Here is an 18866-nt window from a genome sequence, read left to right on the forward strand (position 1 = left end):
TATAGAGATTAGCATGACTCCCCAAAATTCTGTTGCAATGGTTGATGCCCTCAAAGCCTCTGTCGGCAATCACCCAACAATAGAAATGCCCTGCTCAGGACAGCCAGTCAGACATTCTCGTTTCGAGCTAGTGTGAGCTAGTTCTTCCACACCACACTCCCAGGGCCCAGCCTCCCACACCTCAAGAGAGCCCAGCTTTCTTGAAGGAACCACAGATGGGAAATGTCTTTTTGACAGATCTGATCCCCTGTACCCGTCTGAAGGCAATGTGCAGAATTCTAGCATCAAGGTGCAAGAGGAAAACAAAACAAACACACATGCAAAGCAGAAATTTTGGAGTCACAGAGGCTTGGGTTCAAATCCTTGCTCTGCCACTTCCTAGTAGTTTGTCATTGGCAAGTTACTTCACTTCTCTGAGCCTCATTTCCTTGTCTGTAAAGGGCGATAATCCCAACTGCATGGGATTATGTGAAAAACAAGTTTAAGGTAGTACCCGTGGTAGTTACTTCCCAATGAGAGCTATGTACACGATTCATGTTTTAACTAAAATAGTTAAAAGCTTTTTGAAATTGGGAATGGTGATTTGGTTCCCTGTGTTACTGGATACATCATTTTTGGAAAGACACGGAGAAACAAACTTAGCTCGATAGTCTCGGGAGGAGCTGCTGCCAACATCCAAACACCCCCAGTCTTGGGCACCCCTCAGGGAGAATCTTTAGGGGACAGTGGTTAGTGGGCAGCAATGGTCCTCTTCACAGGCCTGCCATCCAGAGGAGAAGCCTGCACGAGTGAAGGCCGGGCTTCCCAGGCTGAGATGTCCCCACAGGCACAGACAGCGCCCCATTATGAGGCGTCCTGCAGCTGTGCCCTGCTCAAAATAAAGGCCATGGTTTATTCCGCACACCCGAATGGAGTCTAATTATACAGGGCAGGACACAAGGACCCTATAGCAAGTGTCCTGAAAGAGTCCCCTCTCATTCGACCAAAGGAGATTCCTTAGGCTCCCACCCTCCCCATTCATAAGACCCCTCCAATGCAGCCCCTGCAGGCTTGGGAGCCTGGGCCCATTGCCACAGCAGAAAGCCCCTCCCTGCCTCCCCCCATGGGTAGGAAACTGTCCCCTTCTGAAACGTCCTGTTGTGTTTGTTAGTCCCAGCCAGTCACCCCCACCCAGCCTGTGCCCACCCCACAGCTTCGAAGATAGCCACACACTCAGCCTCTGTGATGCACCGTGGCCAAGCTGGGGGTGGGGGGACTCATGGGCTGGGACACACTGGAATATTCACAGCCCAGGAACAGCAGAGGCGGCCGTAGGAGTGGCCCACCACACAAGGGACCCCTCGGGAATGAAGAGGCTTTTCAAGGACGGAGGGGCTTCAGCCGCCCTTCCTCTCCTTAAATAGCCAGACTTCCACCACCGCAGCACAGAGCTCGCCACCAGCGCCACCACCCGCTGGCCGCAGCCCACCACAACCACAGCCCTCGGTCTTCCTGCCCCTTCTGCCTGGATCCAGCTGTGAGAGGTAAGGGTCAGGGAAGGGTGGGAGTAGGCAAGGCACTCAGGGGCCTAGAAGAGGAAACTTGAAGCAGGGTAGGGATAGGGTAACTCTGTCCTTGAGATGTCTCTGTGATAATGGTAGGACCTACTTCTGGAAGGTAGCCCAGTCTGAATCATAGCAGCTCCAAAGGGTGATGTTGCTGCCCCACTGATGGGGCTTACAGACAGAGAGTGCCTTGCCTCGGACCCATAGCTGAAATGAGTCAGCACCCAGGCTCCTCACCACGAGGCTGCCGTGGCATAGGCAGGAGCCAGATGGAGGAGCAAGGAGGGAGAGGTGCCAGACTGCCCGGCAACCACAGCACTGCCACTTTGGCCTCCTACTATGGCCACACCTCCCCATCACTCACCTGACCCACTGCCGTGCCCGCCCCCACTGGCATTGCCCAGGCCCAGGCTGTACTCCATGCACCCTCAGCCTCTCGTCCCTGAGCAGAGCAGGTACACGCAGGCCAGGCTTACGCTCCTATAGAACGCATGGAGAATGAAACAGAGGCGCATTGCAGACCACGCTGCAAAAATCAATATCAAAACTCCTAAAATGGGGGAGGGGTAGAAAAACCTCAACAAACCAGAAAGAAGTCGGAAAGCATTTTTAAAATCAAGTCTCAGTCTAGAGTGTGCATGTGCATGCAGCCTTCAGAGGGAGTAGGAGGCCGAGGACGCTGGGCAGGAGGCATAAAGTCAGGTGCTGGTACACTCAGCCAGGGCCACAATGGACTACGCCACCTGTGTGGTCAGGCAGGGTCTCACACTCAGATTAATGCTCTGCTGTTGCCATCTTGAAAGTTCAACATTTTGAACACGGATCCTGCATTTCCATTTTGTGCTGGGCCCCCCAAATTTCGCCACTGGTCCTGGGGCCAGGCCCCAAAGAGGAGGTGAAGAACGTGGGAGACAACTCGAGTGTGAGCTCTGAGAACCCAGCACACTCCCAGATCTGGCAGCTGGGGCCTATCAGCCCCCAAAAGTAAGACAGTGTCCCAGGAGGTGCTGGGTGTCCCTGCCGAGTCTCCGTCACTGACTTCCAACTCCAGAGCCATTGCCCCTAGCCAAGTAACCTTGGGCAAGTTAGCTAACTCAGAGCTTTGGTGTCCTAATCTAAAATGGGGTTATTGATGCCTACCTCTTAAGACAAGCACGCCCACCTTGTGCCAGGCAGAGTAGGTTGTCAGTCCCTACGATCGGCCTGCATGGAGGGGCTGGGTGACAACTGTACTGTGGGGCAGATCCGGGCCTGAGGAGCAGCCTGGAGTGGTAGGTACCCAGGTCCAGCCCTCTGTAGCCTCCTCCTTCACCCCTGGGTTCCAACAGGACCCCCTTACTCACATGGCCCCATTTCTGCTCCCAGCCTCCAAGCCTTTCCCCTCATATGTACACATAGAAGCAGCAGGAAAATCACCTCTGAATTAGAATTTCAGGCATCCTGAAATGCCCTGGAGCCAGGGGAACTAATCAAAATTGGTATTATTAAGTATGTGCCCCACCCACCCCCGACTTACTTGAGGCTATAGACTGGCCAGATATTCTCTGCTACTCACTCACACGGCCCCGGCTCCCTCCACTCAGCCAGGAGGCTCTCACCCCTCCATAAGGGGCAAGGGGCTAAGGGACCCCACCACTGGTTGATGAGACATGATGAGGTGGGTCAAAGTGCTCCCAGCCTGACAGTTAGCACACCCAAAACCTGGACCACCTGCCCTGTTCCCTGTACTACAGGAGGGTATGCCCGGCCCTCCCCACATGCCTCTGTTTCTTCATCTATGCCTAGGGGTAGCACTCAGACCCCTCTCCCTTAAGGGGCTGCTGTGCTAACATAGTCCATCACCATGTCCCCTAAGACATACCCACTCTTCCTATTAGCCCCTGCCAGAAGTATTACCACATTCATTAAGAGGAGAGGAAATTTGAGGCCAGCAGAGGCCTGCAGAGGACTTGCTCCAGGCCCATGGCTGCTCAGCGTATTCAGGCTCAGCCAGGAGAACTACCACCTGCCACCCTGCCTCCCTACCGTGGCTATAGCCTGGGCTCATCCTTCAGCTGATAGAATGCCACTTGTGTCCTGTGGACAGCCCCTCTCCCACCCAGACACACAGGATAGAAGGTCAGGCTTCCAGGGGAGCCCTAGAAGTTGTGCTGCAGGTGAGAGTTTACCGGGCTGAAGCCTGTTAGCAACCTCAGCGCATGAGCAGAGCACAGCTTGGGCTGCACGGGGTTCCTGTTGTCCTGCCCTCTCCTGCCCACACCTCCCACTGCAAAGCCTGGTGAGGGAGTCACGGCGTTTGGGACCTATGCTCTCCTTTTTGGATCTCGAGTTGACCAAAATGAAAACAGGAGTATGTCACTCTGTCTTTTGGGGCAGTGGGGATGGGGGGATATCCACCCAGAACTGGGGTTCACCAGATGTAAATGGCTGTTGCCAAGGCCAGCAGGGCTCTGAGCTGATCCCTCAGGTGTGAGTAAAGCAGACAAGCCAGGCCAGACAGACAGGCGTCCTCCCGACCCCAGCCTTTCTGAGGTTGCAGATCTAGAACACTCTGGCCAGTCTCTATCTTTGGGTGAAATGGCTCTTGGCTCTCCTGGGAAAGAATCTGCTCCTGGTTGTTAAACTACTCTGAGTGGTAAAGCACTCCCTGCTGGCCTGAGGCCAGAGTGCAGGGCTTTCTCCCCTCATTAGAACATCGGAAACAGTTGGCAGGCTGAGTCCGGAAAGCTCGCACAACCCTGGGATCTGTGCTTGTGGACAGAGCAGAACTCTGACCTCCTGAGACACAGCGTTTTGATGCATTTCTGGTGGGGCCTTCCTCTGTGGCAGGAGCTGGGGGAGCTGTGGTCAGGGACCAGCAGGAAACAAGTAGACAGCAGTGACAACTCAGCACTGCCACTGTGGGAAGTGCCTAGAGGCCTAGGTGGGCAGGCAGCCCGGGGAGGGTTCTGGGACTCAGGATGAGCAGGGTTCACACGGCAAGGCCTGTGAGGCTGGAGAGGAGCTGCTGGGCTCCAAGCACCAGGCTCTTGGGAATAGTTAACCCACCCTGCTGGCTGAGGCCAGAGTGCAGGGCTTTCTCCCCTCATTAGAACATCGGAAACAGAGTTGGCAGGCTGAGTCCGGAAAGCTCGCACAACCCTGGGATCTGTGCTTGTGGACAGAGCAGAACTCTGACCTCCTGAGACACAGCGTTTTGATGCATTTCTGGTGGGGCCTTCCTCTGTGGCAGGAGCTGGGGGAGCTGTGGTCAGGGACCAGCAGGAAACAAGTAGACAGCAGTGACAACTCAGCACTGCCACTGTGGGAAGTGCCTAGAGGCCTAGGTGGGCAGGCAGCCCGGGGAGGGTTCTGGGACTCAGGATGAGCAGGGTTCACACGGCAAGGCCTGTGAGGCTGGAGAGGAGCTGCTGGGCTCCAAGCACCAGGCTCTTGGGAATAGTTAACCCACTCACCCATCAGGAGTGGGCCTCAGGGGTCCCATGCACCACCCCTGCCACTCAGATAGCACACCTGAGGTCCAGGACAGAAAACATGTGTCCCCTCCCTCTATCCTCCCATCCCCAAAGCGTCAGATGGAGTTCACTCTCCATTCCCCACCTGGTGCTAACTCCATGCCCTGGGTCTGAGACAGTGGACTCTGGGACACTGGGCCAGGCCCAGACCTTCGCATACTTAGCAGGGTGCAGCCACTCAGGGAAGTCAATCTAGCAATAGCCTGGCAAGCTGCGAGGCCTGGTTCTGTTTGTGCTTTTTGCTAAGTTAGAAAGCCTGTGACCCAGATGGATAGGAGATACCCCCACTGTCCTCCAGGCAACACTGAGCATGAAACAGCAAGGCTCCCAGGGTTGGGGCTTGCAAGTGCTGGAGGCATCCGAGCGCTCTTTTCTGGGCTCCCATACAAGGCAGCCCTCTATGAGGACCTGTTCACTTGTTCCTTCCAGGCTCCTCCCGGGCTCTGCCTCCGCCGAAGCATGAATGGCCTCGAAGTGGCCTCCCCAGGTCTGATGGCAAACTCCTCCTTGGCCACTGTGGATCAGTGTGGCCAGGAGACGTGGCTGGAGAACATCCTCTTTGCCTCCTTCTACCTCTTGGATTTCCTCCTGGCTTTTGTCGGCAATGCCCTGGCCCTGTGGCTTTTCATCCGGGACCACAGGTTAGGCACCTCCGCCAATGTGTTCCTGATGCACCTGGCTGTGGCCGACCTGTCCTGTGTGCTGGTCCTGCCCACCCGCCTCGTCTACCACTTCTCAGGGAACCACTGGCCATTCGGGGAAATCCCCTGCCGCCTCACCGGCTTCCTCTTCTATCTCAACATGTATGCCAGCATCTACTTCCTCACCTGCATCAGCGCCGACCGCTTCCTGGCCATTGTGCACCCTGTCAAGTCTCTCAAGCTCCGCAGGCCCCTCTACGCCCACCTGGCCTGTGCCTTCCTCTGGGTGGTGGTGGCCGTGGCCATGGCCCCACTGCTGGTGAGTCCACAGACCATGCAGACCAACCACACCGTTGTCTGCCTGCAGCTGTACCGGGAGAAGGCCTCAAACCACGCGCTCGTGTCCCTGGCCGTGGCCTTCACCTTCCCGTTTGTCATCACGGTTACTTGCTACCTGCTGATTATCCGCAGCCTTCGGCATGGCCCCCGTGTGGAGAAGCGCATCAAGAACAAGGCGGTCCGCATGATCGCTGTGGTGCTGGCCATCTTCCTGGTCTGCTTCGTGCCCTACCACGTCCACCGCTCCGTCTACGTGCTGCATTACCACGGCAGTGGTGCTTCATGCACCGCCCAGCGTGCCCTGGCCCTGGGAAACCGCATCACCTCTTGCCTCACCAGCCTCAATGGGGCACTCGACCCCATCATGTACTTCTTTGTGGCCGAGAAGTTCCGCAACACCCTGTGCAACCTGCTCTGTGGCAAAAGGCTCTCAGGCCCGCCCCCCAGCTTTGAAGGGAAAACCAATGAGAGCTCACTGAGTGCCAGGTCAGAGCTGTGAGCTCTGGACACCACCCTGAACTGCTGCAGACTCTTTCAAGACAATTCCCTTAGGGTTCTCTGGTTTCTCCCAGACTCACAAAGAAGTAGCCCACCTTCTCCCCAGCCATGCCTGAGAAAAGGAACTGAAATCTCAGCAGGTCACCACTACTCCCTCCAAGGTGGGAACTCATCACCCAGGGCCAAGTCCTGTCTTACCCAGTGCACAAATCCCTAGAAAGGGAGAACTGTTGACTAGATCCAGTCAGCTGGCCCCTCTGCAGATTGCATTGGCCCGCTCATTTACAACTGCTGGAAACTCAGTGACTTTACTCCATGGTCAGGGGGTGGGGCAAGGAGGCCAGAGGAATAACTCCTGAACCACAAGTGTCTCTCTTTCCCAAGTGCCGCCTGCCAGCTCCCAGCCTCCTTCCCACTGCAGAAACACAGCAGCAAAGCTCTGCAGAAAGAACCCGGAACGCAGCTGCAAAAGGCCCAATGAGAAGAGGGGATGTGGGAATCTCATGAGGAGTAGGAAGGGTATCTAAATATTTCCTGTGAAGTGCAAAGTGCTTTGAGTTCCCTTTGTGGCACCTCTGCCAGATGACCCCTGAGTTTAGGGGACACAAACTGTTATACCTGAACACTGTAAGTACATTTCAGGCTGGTCGCCAGGTGACATACAGCAAACATGGCCTGTGGAGCACATCGTTTCTTGATCCCCCTGCTGTAAACCCTCCCACAGACCTGCACATGACCTGACAATCCCCAGAGCTGCTCAGCAGCTGCCCAGTCTGAGTCCTGGTCGAGCACACAGCCTGGGCAGACAACCACGCTTTGTTACTGCCTGAGGGTGCCATGGCCGGGGAACCGGGTCCTAGTGCACGAACTTGCCTCTCACTAACTCAGACCCAGCAGGGGTGTCCGTAGCCCCATTCCCTCCCAGGAGGCCTCTACCAGCCTCGACTGGCCAACCTTTGAGCTGTTTTACTTCATAATGTGGCACATATCACCCTAACAGGTCTTTTTTTGTACTCAATTATACTGATCATTAACAGAATTGTACTCTAAGATTCTGAAGATCATTGTGTCTGATTAACACAACACCCTTCCTCGAACTTCTCCCTTCAACCCGATAATGGCAAAGTGGAGGTAAACAGAGCAGAGATAGTGCTTGCTCTGGACCGTGGTTCTGACAACCCCTGGTATGGCCGCCACACACAGACCCGAAGATTACATACCACAGCCTTCATTCAGAGTGCCAGCGCAGACAGGCAGGGTCCAAGTGAGGACCCTGCTTCCTTCCATTACAGCAACACTTTACCTTGGTGTCACACCTTACTTTCTTGAGCACTTCCAGCCTCTTCCAGATGTTCCCAATGAAGCAGTGGGGCTGGGGGCACTGTGTGAGCTGCATGCGGCTCAGGAAGGAAACAGGACTCACTCAGGCACACATCTGTCAGGTGATCCTGCCTGCTCATCAGCACAGGGCCCTAAGGCTCTGTCACCCCCCACAGCCTCCCATGAGATCACTACAGCAGCATCCAAAAGGAGCAAGGGGTGCTATGGCAGAGAGGCCAGCAGTGATCCCTGGGTCTGCCGATGGGGACGCAGGGGATAACCGGCAATGGGGAGCAGATGGGAGGAGCCAGTATGTGTGCCAGGAATGGCTACAGAAAATCAAGAATCACATACAAGGAAGACTCAGAGGGCATTGTGAACCATGGGAGCTACCCAGCCTGATCCTCTAGGAAGTGAGAAAGAAGGCTACTGAAGCTGCAAGCCCTCGTAAGAGGACATGGGGTGAGCGGGGCTTTGGGAGATGCAAGAACACAACCAGGCTGGGGGTAGCACAGATGCTAGGCAGCAAGGGTGGTCCAAGAGCCTGTCCCTTCAGGGAGGTGGGAGGGGAGGTTCATCACCATGGGGCAGGAGATGGGGGGGATGGGGTGTGGTGGAGACCATTGTGGGAGAAGGAGTGAGGAAAAAAGAGCAAACCTTCCCAGAAGGTTGAACTTAAGTTACTAAGGAGACCTAGCACAGAGCACTAATGAGATTGATGGCCCTCAATTTAAGAATGAATCTGGGCCCCCTGGTTGAGTGCTTTCTCTCCAGCAGCATCTAGCCATGGGTATAGAAGGGAAGTAGACAGCTAGTGTCATCACTGTGGGGTGGCAGGCAGTAGTAACCTGACTCAAAGCTCCTTATCCATCCACTGCTTTTAATGGCTCCTGCTCCAGCCACCTTCTTCCTTGCTGTGTGCAGTCAGCCTGCTCCCAGGAACATGCTTGAGCCTAGAGTGGGCCCTGACTTGTCACTCCTCACTCTCTCCAGCCTCAGTCCTCACCAGTAAACTGGGGTGCTTCTATCTATGTGGCAGGGATGTGGTGGGGCCGGCAGCCACGCTGGCACAGGCCACAGTGCCTGGAACGGGCCTGGTGCTCAGTACACAATGCCTGTGGTGAGAGGCCCTCCTCCCTGCCTGTCTCATCTGGGCACGCCCATCTCACCTGCCTGCGTTCTTCACGAAGCCTAGGTCAGCCAGCTCCACGTCACACAGCTCACAGCGGAAGCACCCCGGGTGCCAGTTGTTGTTCATGGCCTTGATGACTCGGCCGATGATGAACTCACCTAAAAAAGAGAGGTCCCTGCGCTCTCCTCAGGGAGAGCACATGCTCCTCCCCCTCCTCACCCCTGCTCCAAGCCTGGTCCATTCCCAGAGCTTGAGAAGGTAATGTCTGCAGGGGCTCATGCTCAGAAAGATAGGGCACAGGTAGTCAGGGAAGGGCGCCCCATGATCCTGCCCGCAGTTCCCGGGCCAAGAAAAGGCACGTATTGTCACCATCCCTTACCACATGATCCACAGCACGGAGCAAACAGCATTTGGAAGTCATGTTCGCAGTACTTCCGGCCTTCAAACTGCAAATGGGGCCAACAGAGATAGGACAAGCCAACTAGCCATCATTCCCCAAGCTGCCCTGGCTGGTCTTTGTAGGATCAGGACCTGCCCTTAGGCTACATGAGCACTCCACTTTGTACAAGTGCTACCCTGCAGGGAGCAGAGGAAAAACCCAACCCTCCCCCTGGAGAAGGCTTCCTGGAGGAAGTGATAAACAGCTGAAAGACTTGGCAGGGTGGGATCCTGAGCGGAGGGCATTACAGACCGAGGGGCGGGCAGCAGGCAGAAGTCCTGGAGGGAAAGGGGAGGGCCTGTTCAACAAGGGGAGCGCAAAGTGAGGGGCCTTGGTGAAGCAGGGAGCTCCTCAAAGCCAGATCTCAAGGGGCTTTGCTGTTCGCTGAAGATGCTGAAGATGCTGGCCTCATTGGTCCTGGGAGCCAGCTGAGGGCTGGAGGTGGGAGCACTGGCTAGGAGAGCTGGGGTCAAGTTTAAACCATATGTGTCACTTTGCCCCATTCCTTGTGTCTTCTCTGTGTGAGAAGTCCATTTCCCCAGAAGCCACAAAAGACCCAGGGAAGGTATACAGAATGAGGGGACACAGAAAGGGCAGTGGAGGGGAGCACAAGGGAGAGCACTGAGTCCTGAAGCCAGCAGGATCCAGTGGGGACATCAGCCAGTCAGTCACTGTCCCTATCTGTCTGGGCAATGAGGGCCCTTGTGCTGGCCCCAACAGTGGCCACACCTGCCTCTGCTTTCTTCTTCCTTGACAATTTCACTTGGTTTTCCCCTGTTCTCTGAAATGGGTGTCTCTTAGGCTGATACTGGATGTATCCCTACCCAGTGACCTATAGAGGCAGCAGGGGTATAAATTCATTCAACAACGAACACTTTCTGAGCACCTACTGTGTGCCTGGCTTTGTTCTAGGCACATGGCCACCACTCTCAGAGCTCTGCCCACCCCTTCCACCGCCTGTACAGTTGGCCAGCATTTCCCAGGGGGCATCATAAAGAACAGCTACTCCTACTTTGCCAGGCAGATGACTCACCCACAGCCATCCATCAGCCAATCCCATCAGCTCTACCTTTGAAATCTGTCTAGCATCTGCCACTGATCACCACCAGTGATGTGTTGGTAAATGTTTAACAACCAGCTCTGGTGGAAGGAGCGGTGCTGATTGTAGTTTTTGCCAGTTTCTATGGTGTATACATCCCCATCATGGCCCGTTTCAAGCTACCAACACAACGCTGGCCCAGAGCTAAGAAGAGACGTGCAGTAGTATACCACCATAGTATAGTATGTCTTCCACACGGGTGGACAGAAATAACTTCAAAGATATAGATGATAGTAAAATATAATAAAATAATTAGGAAGTGGTGGGTTTTGAGTTTTGTTACCTTTGTTTTTAATAAATTTTATCTCTCTATACATTTATACAACTTAATTTTTGACAATGGCTGTTTAACAACAGTTTGCAAGTTCGTTGAAAATCTAAACAATCTTCTCTTGTGAACAAGTATGGCCCAGTCTAGTTCCCTTCACTTTCATCTAGATTATTCCAATAATCCAGCATCTTATCCTATCTGTTCTCCCTAGCTTCTGTTCCTGTGCCCCTCAGTCGCTCCTCAGCACAGCAACCAGTGGTCCTTTCCCGGTGTGGGACAGACCATGTGACTCTTCTGATCCATACCCTGAAATGGCTCTTACCTCTCCCAAGGTGAAATCTAAAGGCTCTACAAAGGTCCGCAGGGCCAAACAAAATCTGCTTCCCTGCCCTTATCCCTGCTACTCCGTCTCCTTTTCTCTGCTTCCCTCACACTGGCCTCCTACCACTGCTCCCCAAACGTCCTGCACAATCTGACCTCAGGCCCTTTGCACTTGCTGTACCTGCCTGCTAAATGCTCTTCCTTCCTGCAGCCATGAGCAGGGCTCTGTCACCTCCTTCATGACTGTTCAAACATTACCTTCCCTAACACCCCACCCTCCCCACTCCAAGATCCCTTATAACCAGAGCACTTAGCACCATCTCATATACATTATAGTTATTCTATTTACTGTCTGATCCTAAGAGAGGGTAAGTGCACAGGGCAGAGTGTTTGCCGCCCCAGGGCCTCCCAGAGTATGCCCATAGGAAGTGGGATGAAAGGTGACTTTCAGCATCCACAGCCACCAGAGGAGCACTGTTCACATCTCACAGGTGAGGGATGGGCTCACAAGGTGTAGCAAGCAAGGCTCTGCACTGGCCTGAGCAGAGCTCGGCTCAAGGCCTGGCATAACTACCCCATCAAACAGTGGTCAGGACCCCAGCCAGGCACCGCCCACAGGCTACTGGAGGGCAGACACAGAACTGGGTTGGAGGCTAGGGCTCTAAGAAGGCAGCTGGCTGAGGTCCTGGGAGCATCCTCACCTCGTAGAAGAGGCCCTCAGGGAAGGGCCGGAAGCACTGGGCACACACGAAGCAGTGCTCATGGTACAGCTCTCCGTTGCTATTGACGATCCGCTCAGCAGGGGTGAAGCGCGCCTGGCAGCGCTGGCATACCGCGTTAGCCAAGGCATTGGACATGTTGCTGGGGAGAGAAGGAAGGGAAGGTCAGGACTGAGGAGGGACAAAGACAAGCAGATCTGAAGGGTGCACTTGATGGTCATGCCCCCTCCTTCAAAAGATAAAATGCTTTCTGGGAAAAGAAATGCTTTCTTCACTCGGTGATGGCCTTGGCACTGTGGGGACTCAGAGATACATGGTCGGGGCCAAGCTGCTGGCACTGGCTTGGTTCCCCTGCACAACTACCCGCATGTCACTGCAGCTCTGTGGGCTATGGACATGCTCTGTGTCAGCGCATGCCGGGGAATGCAGCATCTACTCCCAGATGACAATCCTGCAAGGCCAACACAGCATCTCCATTTCACAGATGGATAAACTGAGGCCTGGAGAGAGTGCGTGACCTTCCCAAGAGCCACAGTGGGTGGAGGCAAACATCCCCACCTCTGAAACACCTGTCTTTCCACCAGAGCCTGAAGCCCTCAGTGCACTTCCATGGAGGGTCAGACACAGGCTGGGCCACGGCCAGGCACATGCTGGCCAGAGCAATCAGGGATCTAGCCAGCTGCTCTCATTCATCGCTCAACCTGGGCTGTCCCTTGATCACTGCACCCAGACTCCCAGGTGTGGAAGGACCGTAATCATAGCTGTGACAATGTACTGTGGGCTGGTTAGGTGAGAGATGCACTTAAGTACTTGGCAGGTAGCCTAGCCCAAGTAAGCCCCCACAAAGGATGGTGCTGTGGAGGTCAGTGTCATTGATTTGGTTCCCAGGTTGCTCAGTCCTCATCATGCTGGGCCACCTCTTGGGGTGTCAGTGGCCACCTCAGCTCCCTCTTGTGCCTCCTGTCACCCCTTTTCAGGGAACCAGAGTGTGTCTCAGGTACAGAACATCACTCAAGCATAGGTAAACAGCTCTGTATTCACACTCTTATTTATTCCCCAAGGCAGTCCTGCCTTCCAGATGATACCTAAGGCTCAGAGAGGTAAAGTAACTTGCCCAAGTTTCACACAGCACACGACAGAGTCCAGATTTGAACCAAGACTGGTCAGACTTCAATGACTCTTTCCTGCACCATGAGTTAGTTTCAGATCATCTGCCCCTCAAAAACACGTAACCTGTAACCCTCCTACCATGGAGAAAGTAAGAGTCACTGAGTCTTTGGGATAGGAGCAGAGTGGAGAGCAAACTTCATCCATGGCAGGTAACTGTTGTCCCTGGCAGAAGTGGTAGGCTTCCTTCTGGGAGGAGTGGGATCCAAACTGAGCTCCGAGGGAAGTGCCCACACTGAGCCAGGCCCCTGTTGACTCCAGGCCAGGGCCCTCGAGCTCAAGCTCGGAGGGGCCACACCCGACTCAGCAGTCTCTGCGACCTTCTGACACCCTGACACCCAGGCCTTTTCCTGCAAGTGCAGCAAATAGTTTTTGTCCAAGTGTCAACTCTGACGGATTGGTCGTGGCTGCCTAGAAAAATGGGCAAAGGAGGATGGTCGGGCTTAGCAAGGAGAGAGGTACCAGTTGGACGCGTCGGTGTCGTGTCGGGATGACACAAACATACCGCTTCTGAGAATTTCTTTCCAGCCTGTTTTGCCTCCTAGAATATTGAACCCCATCCCTCCCTCACTGCACAGTATCATAAGGACAATTCTTGAGTGAGTGAAGTTCATCAGGGTATGCAGATGTCAATCACATGGAAGAAGGGTCCCCAGGCAGGAGGGGCTCAGGAGGTAGGAGCGTGCTCTGCCCCCCAGGGGTCTAGGCATGGGATGTGGACTGAGGGTCTAGCAAGAGTTGCTGGAGGCTGGACTGACGTGTCCAGGCAGGCAGGACTCCCTCTCTGCTCCGCTTGGGGAACCCACAGGGCAGGGGCAAGACAGAAAGGCTCTTCAGCAAGACTTGCCAGATTTCTCATGGCTCAGCCTGCCCTCAGGTACACTAGGGGACCAAAGCCCCCTCCAATGTCCATATCATGGCTTTAGGGACAAAGAAGCAGGGTGGTGGCAGGAGGAGTAGGGTAGAGCCTAATGAAAGGGAGGCTCTGCTCACAGTGGCCACCCCCCACCCTTACCGCTGTTCTCCCCAGCTCACTGCTGACCCCTACAGGGTGGCCGGACAGGGCAGAGGAGTGAGCCACCATAGAGGATTGGGCTAGACTTTGTACACACAGGCATGGTTTCCTGCCCTAAGAACACTATGAACCTGGCCTTGTCCTCCCAAAGTACATGCCCACAGTGGCAGGAAGGAAGTTCCAAAGCCTGGCCATGAACAAGACCTTGAAGCTCTTGGAGAAATCAGACATCAACAGGAAATCCTGTGACTCTGGGCTTGGAATTCCCCCACTTAAAGGGCCCAGAAAACAAGGCACAAGAAAGATCAAGTGTAGCCTCAGGCTTTCATATTGCTCCTTAACCCAGATGTCTGGGCCCAATCAAGTGAACATACAGCATACTGAATCTCTGTCTACCCTTCCAGAGTCCCTGTTTCTGCCCCAGGGCTGACGAACTACACCTTCACATTGTCACCATATCCCTCTACCTAGAGGGGCTGGCCCTTAACTTGTCTATGTCTTGTTCCCTGAATGGGTCCCTGGGCATTTCGGGTCAAGGATATTGCCATCTGTGCCTACATACCTCACACAAGCCCTGGGACAGGCAGGTGGGCTGTGGGGTGACCACCTACCTCCTGCACCCACTGGCTGTCCCAGCCCAAGTCTCAAGCATTAGCATCCCTAACAGCACTTCTGTGGCCACTTCCCCACACTACCCTGCTCAGGAACACACAACACTCCAACCCACTGGCCAAAAACAGAGGGATGAACAGATGTGCAAATGTGCCCAACAATTGAACCACAGCAGCATCAGAGAAAATGCCAGCTCTTTCCTGTGGGGGATGCAGTGAGACAAGTGGGGACTCTGGGCTCATCCCACGTTTCAAATCCTGATAGCCCCAACCACCTGCTGTAGGACCAGGAAAAAGGCACCAGCTTCTCTGGGCTTCATTTCCTCATCTGCAGAGAGGTGCACCAGAGAAACAGTAACCACCTCACAGAGCCCAAGTGAAGAATTCATGCTATACAGTGTGTGGAACACAGGCCCCCAATGGGGTAAGTGCCAGACAAAGAGAGCTGTTGTTTTCCACAACTCCGGGAGCCTTCCAGAGTCCCTTCATCCCCGCCCAGCCTGGGAGAAGGCCTGCAGTCTGCCTGCACTCCTTTTGAGAGGTCAGAGGGTAGGAGACATGGACATTCCATGTCCTCCTTCACACATTCCGACCAAGAACAGGGAGCACAGAGTCTGCCCAATTATCCCCCAGGGAGACACCAGCAATTGCTCCAAATGGACAATGTGCATATGCTGTCGACGGTATGCCCTGCTGTCTGGAAGCCAAACCCCAGAGCCTGGGGAGAGCACACCATCATGTACCCCTTCTCCAACCCTGCCGGCACCCCCAAATGCTCTCAATCTTGACAGCCAACACAAACCAATGTGTGGGCTTGTCTAAAATGTCACTGAGTGACAAGATGTCACTGAGCTTTACAATGATTTTTAGCCTGGGGTAGGGTGGGAGGGAGCCCTCCTTGAGCCAGGTCCTCGTGAGGGGAGATTGCTGGTTTCAGATAATAAAATCGAAGCACAGAGCAACTTGCTGAGGGTCACACAGGATTGGACCCAAGTTCTTGCCTGTCCCTTCAACTCCCAGTGGCCTCATACAGGCATGGTCATTCAAGACTGTTTTTTGAACAATTCTGGACCTTCCCCCACTCCAGCCTCCATCGACTTGAGTCTAGACAGACAGTGTGAGGGGCTTGGGAACAGGCAGTGCCAGCTACAGGGGCCTGTTCACACTCGAGGATGAGTCAGTAGTACTGAAGCCATGTCAGCCTGGGCAGTAGCTCGCCCAACGCGTGTGCTCTACGGCCAGGCAGACCAGACTGCAGCCCTGGCTCAGACACTCTGGGGCTGCGTGGCCCACAGAATACTCTCTGAACCTCGGCTTCATCATCTGTGAAATGAGCCAGCAACAGCTACTTCCAGGATTGTTAGAAGGGTCAAGTGAGGTAACACCTGCAAGTACAGACCATAACTGCTCCCTAACTAGCAGACAGCAGCCTTCCTTCCCTCCTTCATCCAACAGATCTTTACTAAGCAGCTGCAATTTGCCAGGCACTGTTCCAGATGTGGGGAGAGGGGGAATCCCACTCAGCACGGCCTCTAAAGCTCAACTGGAAGCTGCACCAGAAACCACTGCATGGGCCTCCCTTATGAAGCTAGTCAGAGGTCAGCGGCAGAGGTTGCCCAGCTGCATGCGGTAAACAGGAATCTACACAAAGCCAGCCCTACATCCAGCCTTGGGGATACTAGAAAATCAACATGCTGCCTTGGACTGCTACCCATGAAGCATTTACACCATCAGAAACATATTCCAAATCTGTACAGAGCCTGTCAGAAATTATGAAGATTTTTCTGAAGCCCTAGCAGAACCTCTTTGCTCTAGCAGGTCAATTTACTTTTAAACAGGTGCATTTTAAACATGTCACACTGACAACAGAGAGCTGGGGGAGGGCACGAGGCAGAAGTTCACAGAAAAATTAAGTCAAGTAACTTATAAACATGCACATGCAGCATAAGCTCTCCTGAGGCTGGCTTTCATCATCATGCCGTGTACCCTCCTTGCATCTCGGCCATGTTCCCTGCTGCATCCACACTGTGCAGCTGCTTTCTAGCATTGCCTCTGGCCTTTGATGCCCCAGTTGCCCACCCCACTGCACCATGGCTCACCCACAGACGCCCAGGGTATTCCAGAAGCACAAAGTGAGGGTTCCCGTCCACTCAGATGAGTTATTGGACCTGCTGAGGTTCAGGTTCCCCACTGAGCAGCAAGTTAATCCAATCCCATTCCTGGTTTGTGCTGGGCCTGCAGTGCCAGTGCAGGTACAAGCCCACATGCAAGTTGTACCCCACACTGCCACTCTGCAGCCTCTGTTCCCTGCTCCCCTCCCCCATTTTTGCTCCATTTTTAGTCCCAGACAATTTGGATGGCTCAGTCCTCATCACCGTTCCGGGGGGATTGTCCTGACCACGGGCATATGTGAGTGTAGAGCAGGCTGCACGTTCACTGAGCCCCTGGGCTCTCCAGGTCTTTCCTCCAGGTCCCCCACCTCTATGACTGCTGCTGTCACCTCCCCAGCACCCCTTCCTCCCAACTGTAGCATCCTCTCCCACAGTTCCTCCCACACCTCCTTTTCTGGGGACCCCACCTGTCACTTTGATGCAGATGAACCCCAGCTCACAGCCCTCCTTGCTCTCCCCTACCTTTTACATGATGCTTTCACCCAGTTGACCCCTGGGGATGACGAACTCCACATGTCCAGGAGGCCTCCACACCCCAGCCTTAGTTCCACCACCATCCGCGTGTCCCTTCCCCCTCCCCTCCAGGTTAATTCATCCTCATTGGTCCCCCAAGGTCCACCCAGAATCCCAGAGGCTCCCCTCCCATCCCAAGGGGAGGTTGTCTATACTGGCAGTTCTCCATAGGATAAAGCAGTTCAGGCTTTAAAGTCAGCCCAACCTGGGTTCAAATCACAGCTTAGCCATTTTTTGGATGAGTGATGCCTAGCAGGTTGGCCATTCATTTTGCTTATCTATAAATGGCAATAAAATGATCCCAGTCTGAAAGAAGTAATGGGGTACATAGGATACCTAATCCCGAACACCACATCCTCAGTGTCCTGTCCTAGAATGTTGATCACAGACGACATCAAACCCAGCTAGATTAAGTTGCGCTTTCCCCGACCCTTGTCGCCAAACTAGGCGCGGGACCCTTCCCCATTGGAAGGGCCCAGCAGGGTGTCAGAGGAAAGGCCTGCAGCTGCAGCTTTCCGGACATTGTCCCTGCCACCTACCGGGGAGTGGAGGGCGGTAGACTCTGGCGGTGCTGGCGCCGCCTGTACAGCCCCGAAGCAGCGAGCGTGCCCAGCGGGGCAGACATGGCAGCTCCTCCTGGCGGCGGGGGCGGCGCTCGGACAGGGGCCTCAGACCCCAGCCTCGGGGTGCAGATGCGGCAGAAGCGGCCGCCTTGGCCAGAAACCACAAGGAGGCAGGCGTGCAAGGCTGCCTGTCGTCCCCCCACTCCTCCGTACTCACGTTACACACTGCGGTCTCCAAAGGGCAGCAGAATCAACAAATAGAAAGGATATTGTTCCCGCCCTGGGGGCAGCACAGTGAAAGCGGAGGCTGGCGGGGCTGGGTTCAGGCTGGGGAGGGGACTCACTGAAAAGATCCTAAATAGTACTGAGGTGAGAGCACTAGAGATAGGGCAGAAGGCTTACATGTCCCAGGCTGCCAGGAACCTGCAAGGAAACCCTAAGCCCCCTCCCTGGTCATGCTGATGATGGCAGTCACCTAAGGATGGTACAGTACTGACTAACCCAAGCAGTTTAGGAATCCTGCCCTGACTGTTCCCTGAGATCCTGCGGCCACAAATGCCACCCAGGAGACCCAGACCAGGGAAGCCCCTGTCCCCGGATCTGGCCAATAAATAGTCAAACACCCTCAAAGATGTCCGTGCTGTCAAAATTCAGACGGCAGGCAATTCCCCCAGCTTGCCAGAAAAAGCAGAAGCCGCAGGATCTGATGGAAGACCACCAGGAGAGTGCCATTTCCATGCACTTTTACCTAAAGAAGTTGTCAAGGCTGCTGTAATCCAAGCGCAAACACCAAGGTCAGCATTGCCGAGCAGTCACCATGGTCAACAACAAAACAAGGATCCAGAGCACTCACAGAAATCTTTAACAGCAATTCCATTTCCCTGAAAAACCTTTCTAGTAAGATCAGGAAGTGTGAATCGTATCTTCCTCCGCCTTCCAAAAGAAAGAGACAGTAGCCATCATTCTGGACAACAGGGTGCTGGTCTCC

The 18866-nt window shown here is 54.4% G+C and overlaps 2 protein-coding genes across 2 annotated transcripts in view; one reads left to right on the plus strand and one right to left on the minus strand.

The window, feature by feature from the left end:
* Positions 1 to 18866, minus strand: part of LIMS2 (LIM zinc finger domain containing 2) — a 42315-nt gene that overhangs the window by 8810 nt on the left and 14639 nt on the right. The window contains exons 2-4 of the mRNA XM_006913442.2: positions 11821 to 11980; positions 9369 to 9435; positions 9027 to 9147 (exon numbers count right to left, since the gene is read on the minus strand). Coding sequence (XP_006913504.1) covers positions 9027 to 9147; positions 9369 to 9435; positions 11821 to 11980 — 348 coding nt within the window. The remainder of the gene's footprint in view (positions 1 to 9026; positions 9148 to 9368; positions 9436 to 11820; positions 11981 to 18866) is intronic.
* Positions 4618 to 7723, plus strand: GPR17 (G protein-coupled receptor 17). The gene has a single exon (XM_015590593.2). It carries the CDS (start codon positions 5327 to 5329, stop codon positions 6536 to 6538), a length of 1212 nt encoding a protein of 403 aa, XP_015446079.1. The 5' UTR covers positions 4618 to 5326; the 3' UTR covers positions 6539 to 7723.

The sequence above is a fragment of the Pteropus alecto genome, unplaced genomic scaffold (assembly GCF_000325575.1).
Source record: "Pteropus alecto unplaced genomic scaffold, ASM32557v1 scaffold725, whole genome shotgun sequence".
NCBI classification, from domain to species: domain Eukaryota; kingdom Metazoa; phylum Chordata; class Mammalia; order Chiroptera; family Pteropodidae; genus Pteropus; species Pteropus alecto.

Coding starts and splice junctions, on each gene's coding strand:
- GPR17 (XM_015590593.2), top strand. CDS start 5,327: ATGGATAGGAGATACCCCCACTGTCCTCCAGGCAACACTGAGCATGAA.